Here is an 8266-nt window from a genome sequence, read left to right on the forward strand (position 1 = left end):
TAACTAATTTAGCCTAGTAAAATGCATGAGTGGAACTAAGTGGTCCAAACTAGGTTTCTTAGGGATTGAATTGACGTTGGGTATATTTCCGATTCAAACGTGTCTAACCAATTACAATTCCCTATATTGTGTTTCCGGAAATCTGTCCAATGGAAAAGCTTACATTGTCAGGAAGGCGTGCCTAAAATATCATCAACCTATCAAAACCGTCAATGTGGGCGTGGTTGTAGGGCCCAGCATCTATGCATGTGGGAAATTTACCCACGTGGGATGCTATCGGCGCTAGCCATATTAGTTTGGAGTGAACGGCATGTGTACATAACGTTAGTGGAACAAAACTATACGCGTTAGCTGTGTTCTAATATACGTGAGCCGTAATAGTAGTGCTCACTATGTCATCTTTCTTTATAAAGAAAAAGGTGAACGCCAGTGTTCCCAAAACGAACGAGAAAGCTGCTGTATTGAAAAGGAAGGTAAGCTTAATTTCAGCTGGATGCCTTGGTTGAGCATATAAAAATATGAACGTTAAGTGGTGTGTTTGTTTTTTATTCTGAGATTTGGCACTGAAGATTGTATAGCGTATAGTCAACTGGTAAACTATTTAAACCTTAACTAACAAGCCTAACCAGCAGTTTGCCAGGTCCATAGATAACGACGTCATGCCACGGTGTTCCTGTTTTCAGGCTGATGGAGAGTCCAGAAATAAAGGACGTTCGAAAAAGTTGAATTCAAGGTTGAATGAAGAAATATCCAGCGACTCTGAGCCAGAAAGGTAAGCCAAGAATCTATATGTTTTTATAATATCTAGAAAATCAGTAGCGGGATTGTGTAGGTTCATAACTTGTGTAGGTTCATAACTAGACTTAAATGGTTTATGCCTGGAATGTAGAAGATGTTTGTTAAAAAAATAAAATAAAATAAAAATCCTGACTGAAGTTTCTGTAAATATTTCTGGAAAGTCATTTGAAGGTTTCTCTCTCGCACAGTCTTTATTTCTGAGTCTTGAGGCATCAGATAAAACTTACCATATTGTGCGTGTTTTTCTCAATGTTTCAGTCCTCAGGTCAGTCGGAGAAGGAAAGGCAATGTGGAGGAAGAATTTGACGAGACTGCCCAAGAGAAGAAGCTCCGTTTGGCTAAACTTTACCTTGATCAGCTAAAGGAAGAAGGTGAGACGCATCTATAACAGTGACACTGGCTTTGAACTCTTATCCGTGGAATCAGTGCATCCCAATACAACTAAATTAACATCTTTTGTTTGTCTTTTAGATTTGCTATTACATGAGTTTCTGAATGGCATGATTTGCATAACTGTTTTAAAGTTTGATGAAGTGACAGGTTTTCTTTGTCTTATAGAGGAAAATAAGGCAGAGGAGTCTTTTGAGACCGATTTGGTTGCTGGAAGACTTCAGGAAGAAGTGGTAACTGCCAATGATTAAATGCTGTTGCTGTATTATAATGTCTCCTATCTGTTGTACTTAAGAGAATTATGTGAAACAAATGAACTTGTTTTCCACAGCTCGAACAGAAAGGGAAACTTCAGCGTTTGGTGGCGAAAGACGTAAGTGGTTTCTGCTTGTTTCCCTTCTTTAATTGCTTTAACCTCCTAAGACCTGGCGTACACATGCATGGACTCCACATTTTGGGCTGTACAACCATAATACTTAATTCTTAAGACCGAGAGTCCACATATGTGGACATCATTTTTCTCAAAAACTACATCATGTCAAAAGATGATGCTTAGTTTTTATACTTATAATAAGCCCAATAAGCAAAGAGAAATTAAAAATGCATACCAAAAAAGAATGCGGGTCTTATGAGGTTAATGGCCCTTGTTACTTTAGTTGGTCAAGAGTTTCCATGATTCTTTTATGCTGTCCTCCAGCTTTTCCCACCTGAGGCTGCTGACCTGCGTCTGTTACGTGGCCACAAGCTTCCTGTGACCTGTTTGGTCATCTCTCCTGATGACAAGCATATCTTCTCTGCTGCCAAGGACTGTGCCATTATCAAGTGTAAGCCTCTGCGACAAGTTAAACCTTATCACCGTGGTTCTATATTAGTTTTCGCAATGTTTTCATTTATCAAGAATAAACCATTTTTTGAAGGGTACTCACTAGATTCAACGTTATGTATGGAATCATGAGTTCATCGTTCTCAGTTATTCCCTCTTGAATAACAGTTGAAAATGTGCCAGTGCATAGTATCCCAATAAGCCACGACAGGGGCAGGATTACAGTGTTTTACTTCAGCTCACACAGTAATCCTTTGTGATACAGGCCCCAGGTCAGAGTTGAGCTGCTTTCATCTTCCCAGTCCCTAAGAATGGGTTGTGTTGCTTCCACAGGGGATGTAGAGACGGGTAAAAAACTACACACGATCGCTGGAGGGAGGAAGGGGACGGAGGACCGGCATGTGGGTCACACCGATCACATCCTGTGCATGGCCATATCGTCCGACGGCAAGTACCTGGTGAGCTACACTGCGACTTGGTGCCTGTGGTGAAATGGGCAAAACCTTGTGGTTTTATACTGTAAAACTCTGCTCTCATATCGAAGTGTAAAAGCACTGCATGCCGGTGAAATTCAGCATACTTTGGTTTTCCATGTCCAAAATCAGTTGATGGGTGGATTTAGGTTCCTGACTTTGTGTCAGTATAGGTTTTAGCCTTACTGATGGTTTCCAAGTTGGATGTGTCTTTATTGTGCTTATTGTTCATTATTTTTCCTTTTTAAAGGCCACTGGAGACATGAATAAACTGATCATGATATGGGAAGCGTCAACATGTAAACACCTGTACAAGTTTACAGGGCACAGGGGACCAGTGTCGGTGAGACCCTGTTTTCACTCAATAACTTCTGTTAACTTGATCTGTTGAGTTTACATGCTCATCTGTGAACATCATTGTGAATGACTGTGTTTGGTGTCAATTGTGTAAAGATGCGTGCCTTCAGAATTATGAAGTACTGGTTGACAATTTAGTGACAAAGTAAAAAGTACGAAAACCCTTTTTTTTTCTTCTTTTTTTTTTTTATGTGTCTTAGTAGTGTCTGTTTCTCTATTCACAGGGCTTGTCATTTAGAAAAGGCACACATGACCTGTACAGTGCTTCACATGACCGCTCTGTCAAGGTCTGGAACGTGGATGAGAATGCCTATGTTGAGACACTGTGAGTATGGTGGCTGAACTCATGTCAAGCATTTAAGTAAAGAAGTGCAGACTGTGTCCTCACTGAAGGGGGTGTTTGAGCACCCCTGTACCCCAGTCAGCAGTGGTTGTGTATAGTTGCCTGATGTCTGCCACTCTAGTAGGGCTGCTAGAACCATTATTTTTCTGTTTGTGAATTTATGCTCAAATGCATTGCCCTGGTTTATAATTGCAGGGGCATCTTCCCTTACCACTGTATGGAAACTGACCACTGATTGTTTTGACCCGTTCCAGAATATTAATGTATTTTTCTGTGATCTGGGCCTTGTTCCTGTCGTTTTCAGAGTCTGGTCTGCTATCGGTTTTGAGGAATATCTGTTGTGGTGCATTTACTCAGGTCCTCATGCAGTTTGAGCCTGATCAGGCAGATCAGATCAGAGTTTCTTTTTGGGGAACACTTTGTCCGTTTCTATTTTTCATACCTGTACTCAGGTTTGCTGTGTCTTGTCTGTACTTCTGTGTCTCTGGTCAGGTTATCTTTTTCTATGTTGGTTTTCTGGGCTATAAGTGATGTGAATGAAGGTGTGCTGTGTGTCGTCTCGCACGGTGTGTCTGTCTGTGGTCTCGTGTGTGTGTGTGTGTGCGTGTGTGTGCGTGCGCGTGCGCGTGCGGTCTCGGGTGTACTGTGTATGCATGTGGTCTGCAGCACGGCGTGTGAGGTCCCGACCTTGTGTCCCTGCAGGTTCGGCCATCAGGACGTGATCACGGGTCTGGACTGCCTGAGCCGGGAACGCTGTGTGACCGCGGGCGGTCGGGACAGGTCGGTCAGAGTGTGGAAGATCGCAGAGGAGTCGCAGCTGGTGTTCCATGGCCACGAGTGAGTTTCCATCACGTCTCTCAGGACCCCACACTAGGCAATGGGTGTGGAGTTGGCCTGTTTGCGTTAATTGCTGTGTTCTTGAATACTGTGTTACTCATTTTCAGTCCATACTGAAATATTGCATTCGTTGATTTATATCCCTATTATTGCTTTATTTTCTATTGTAAAATTCAAGGGAATGGTAGCCTAGCATTTCAGTCAATAAAGGTTTTCCTGAATGCTGCGAGCACTGCCATGGCTTCAGGTAGTTTTATTTCATGAAAAGAATGTGTTCACAATTTCACTTGGCACAAACTGTTATGTCTACAGTTCACAGCATGTATTTGGCTGTGGTTCTGTGATGGTAATATGGACGGATATGAAAATACAGGGCTCGGTATTTTCATAATTTATTCTTTCTTATTGTAATTAATTTAGGTAATCATTTGAACACTGATGTGGATTTGAAGGTAATAATTAATGTGGGGAAAATATCATTTTATGATTTAAACCCACAGTTTACTGAAAAGTTTTCCTCAAATGTCCTTTGAGAGCAGAATAAGTTTATTTTTATTCATTTATTAAAAATATGCACATGAAATTTGCCCCAGGAAATGTTATGTTTGTTTTTCAGGGGTTCCATTGACTGCATTCAGCTCATAAACGAGGAGCACATGATCACTGGAGCGGATGACGGGTGAGGAGTGGGCCTTTGCTCTTGTTTTGGCAGTAGCAGGCGTTTTTCTCGTGTTTTGGTGAAAGGCACTGACCCCGGTGACCGCTGTGCTTCTTGCCCAGGTCTGTGGCCCTGTGGAGCGTTAACCGGAAGAAGCCACTCAGCACGGTGAAGCAGGCGCACGGTTGCCATGGGGACCCAGGCTTGGAGCAGCCCCACTGGATCTCAGCAGTGGCAGGACTGCAGAACACAGACACCGTGGCATCAGGTGCTTCCAGCTGTGAGCTTCTCTCTCTCCCCCTCTCTCTGTGTCTACAGACCGAGCTGCTCTCTGCTCCAATGCTCCTGCCTCTCCTTGCTTTCATTTTGTGTGATCTCTGCTTGAATTATATGGTGCTTTGTGCACCGTTTTGATTCCGTTTTGTAAGTTGGAGCAGACGTGTGGTTGGTGCTTGAGCTGAATTGGTATTAATATTATTGCGCGGCTTCCCTCCTTTTGAGCAAAGCCATGTGGATGTGCAGTAATGCCACTCAGCAACACAGACGGAAAATAACTTACATCCTTGTGTGTGTTCTAGTCATTCGAGTGTTCAAACTGTATTTTGTAAGCGTATCATTGGGATACTAGATTTTGTAATAAATGTTTTTGATCAGTTGTCATGGGCATCATGTATTAATTTGATTCTGCAGGTTCCCATAATTCCAAGGTGCAGCTGTGGCGGTGTGGCGAGGGATATCGCGGTCTGCACCCCCTCTTCAGCGTCCCTGTGGTGAGTCCACTGCAGCGGCACTCTAATCCCTCGAGCGTGTCCGTGCATGCAGTCAGTGAATAAAGATGATGTCACTGTCCCCCTTCTGCAAATCTGCAGGCTGCCACTGATAGAAATGTGTGTCCAGCCATTTTTGTTTTACGGTTACGGTCAACTTGATCTTATTTTTGGGGAAAAATATTAAATTTATTGTATGAACATGAGATGCATGCATAAGTGAATGTAGCCTGCAGTATTAAGATGTACGTGACGTCTTATCTCCCCTCCACAGACAGGTTTTGTGAACAGCCTGAAATTCTCCAGCTCTGGAAGTTTCCTGGTGGCAGGTGTTGGGCAGGAGCACAGGTAAAGTCTGGCTCAGATGGCTGTCAGGTTCAGTCTTTTCACAGGATATAATGGTGTCAGTGTCTGGATGATGTACCCGTGTTTCTGCAGTGAGTGACAGGGCCCTGGGGCTACAGTACCTGGCTGTTTGCTTGTGAAGCCCTGGTGTGGTATCTCAGTGGAATGCCATGCAATGGAGTTATTTTCACTTTAAAAATAATAATATTGTTAATTCGTAAGGCAATTGGGGGCATGTGCAAAACATTTTTTGAAAAACATCCCGTCCTGTTGTGCTTCCATAAAAATCCTGCCGCCCTGTTTCTGGGTTATGCCTATTCCCACATTATGCTATTTTAGTGTGCTTCTCCACCCCTTCGACCCAAACCCTGCTCTTGCACTTTGCCCAAGGCAATAAAATACGATGCCGTATCTGCACATCATCTAAATCCTCCACAAAAAGGTACTCTCTCCTTTTTTTGGCTTTTCATGGTGTTATACAGTATGTGCTGTATGTGCAGGCTGATTTTCGTACGAGCGTCATTACCCGACAGGAAATAATTGGTACTTAGGAAGTGGTGAGGTGCAGATAAGCAGCTCCTTATGAATACCGTGTCCAAGGCCCGGGGCGGTTTGTCGTGAGCATGATCACTCCGGTGGAATTGCATCTTGGGGTTCTTTTCTCCCCCTCGCATGGCTGTCCTTTGAAGTGCAAATATCTTTCAGGGGTGAAGTCTTCTGAAGTGGAGAGTGAAAGTGCGTTTGTCTGCACTCCGTAGTGGAGGACAGGAGTGTAGGGAAGTCATTGTTGAAAACCAGACTTGCAGTGCATTAATAATTCTGTCTGAGATGGTGGCCATTTCGTCACCATCAAAGTACACCACAATGCCAATTTACTTTTTATTTCAAAATAATTCTCAATTCCTTCACTGCACACTTATTCTGACTTCAAGAAATGGTGAGCTCTCATCTTTCTATTCTTTGCCAAAATAATTTGTTATTTAGCTGATGCTTTTATCCAAAAGAGATTTCCAGCATTTCAGACTAAGCTGAATGCTTAGACTAAACATTGCATCTATGAAGATCTCGTCTGGGGGCTTGAACCACCAATCTTCCGGGTCCCAACAACACGTTTCTGCCCGCAGAACTGTTGCTCCCTGGATGTTTTTTGTTTTTCGCACCATTCTCTGCAAACTCTAGAGAATCCCAGGACATCAGCAGCTTCCATGATACAATGCTGGGGCGTGGCTCAGGCAGTAAGAGCAGTCGTCTGGCAGTTGGGAGGGTTGCCGGTTCGATCCCCCGCCCGGGCTGTGTCGAAGTGTCCCTGAGCAAGACGCCTAACCCCCAAATGCTCCAGACGAGCTGGTTGGTGCCTTGTATGGCAGCCAATCGCCGTCGGTGTGTGAGTGTGTGTATGAATGGGTGAATGAGAAGCATTAATTGTACAGCGCTTTGGATAAAGGCGCTATATAAATTCCAACCATTTACCATTTACTCAAACCACCCTGTCTGCCACCAACAAACATTCCAGTCAAAGTCACTTGGATCACATTTCTTCCCCATTCTGATATTTGGTCTCAAAAACAGCTGACCATGTCTGCATGCTCTTGTGCATTTAGTTGCTGCCACATGACTGGCTGATTCAATATTTGCATTAACAAGCTGGTGTACAGGTCTACCTAATGAAATGATCACTGAGTGTATATAACAAGGAAGCATTCTTGTGCTGCCCAGATTTGATTAATTCTTAATTAGTTGGTAATCGATCATTCTGCCTAAGTAAACTGAATTGTGATATATATATTTTTTGTCTTTCATTAAACAAATTCTCTGTAGAAGGTGCATGACCTGATTGTCATCATTCTGTCATCACTTAGCTCTCTGTCTTCAGAGCTCAAACACAAGATGGCACTGTTACATTGCATGTCTATGGGCAGGATGAAAACCTTCCTCATGACCTAGAGTCATTTTGTCTTCTTGGTGGTCACTTGTCTGTTTGAATGTGCCTAACTCTCCTGAAAGTGAGCATTGTTCACTGTACAAAACTTGGGAAGTGTGACGCATCAGTGAAGAAAAATAGCTTGTAATCAGAAAAAATTAGATTTGAACCACTTTGCTTTTGCTCTCTTGAGTAAGCCACTTGATTGTAAATGTGTTTGTTAAATGTAAATGTATGTAAATGTGTGTCATAGATGTGAAAAGGTCTAAGCTGCCCTGCATATGGGTGCCTGCCTCGTATATGAATGTTAGAACTGATGGAACACATTGGCTTTGTTTGATTGACAGGCTGGGCAGATGGTGGAGGATCAAAGAAGCTAAGAATGGCCTTTATATAATTCCCTTGAAGAAAAGGGACTCGGACCAGGAGGCTGCAAGCGGTGAATAGTAGATGTTGGAGTCTCGCATGCCCGAGAGGTTTTGTAAATGAGTTTCTGAAGCATCACATGCTAAATTTCTAATTTTTGTTGATTAAAATCTATTAGTTTTCAGCAA

At 43.0% G+C, this 8266-nt stretch overlaps 1 protein-coding gene across 2 annotated transcripts; it reads left to right on the forward strand.

Annotated features, from left to right (window-relative positions):
- Positions 1-244: 244 nt before the first annotated feature.
- rrp9 (ribosomal RNA processing 9, U3 small nucleolar RNA binding protein) lies at positions 245-8266 on the forward strand. 2 transcript variants are annotated; one of them, XM_061220380.1, is made up of 15 exons: positions 245-473; positions 684-772; positions 1057-1169; positions 1357-1421; positions 1520-1561; positions 1886-2012; positions 2345-2469; positions 2735-2827; positions 3066-3166; positions 3887-4021; positions 4638-4700; positions 4802-4959; positions 5370-5449; positions 5721-5794; positions 8060-8266. In XM_061220380.1, exons 1-15 carry the CDS (start codon positions 393-395, stop codon positions 8157-8159), a joined length of 1446 nt encoding a protein of 481 aa, XP_061076364.1. In that variant the 5' UTR covers positions 245-392; the 3' UTR covers positions 8160-8266. The 2 variants fall into 2 exon arrangements, with proteins under 2 accessions (XP_061076364.1, XP_061076365.1); XM_061220381.1 differs by having other exon boundaries at positions 247-473; positions 4802-4947.

Source organism: Conger conger, chromosome 14, assembly GCF_963514075.1.
Source record: "Conger conger chromosome 14, fConCon1.1, whole genome shotgun sequence".
Classification (NCBI taxonomy): Eukaryota; Metazoa; Chordata; class Actinopteri; order Anguilliformes; family Congridae; genus Conger; species Conger conger.

Coding starts and splice junctions, on each gene's coding strand:
- rrp9 (XM_061220380.1), top strand. CDS start 393: ATGTCATCTTTCTTTATAAAGAAAAAGGTGAACGCCAGTGTTCCCAAA. Junction 474..683: donor CTGCTGTATTGAAAAGGAAG/GTAAGCTTAATT, acceptor TCCTGTTTTCAG/GCTGATGGAGAGTCCAGAAA. Junction 2,470..2,734: donor CGTCCGACGGCAAGTACCTG/GTGAGCTACACT, acceptor TCCTTTTTAAAG/GCCACTGGAGACATGAATAA.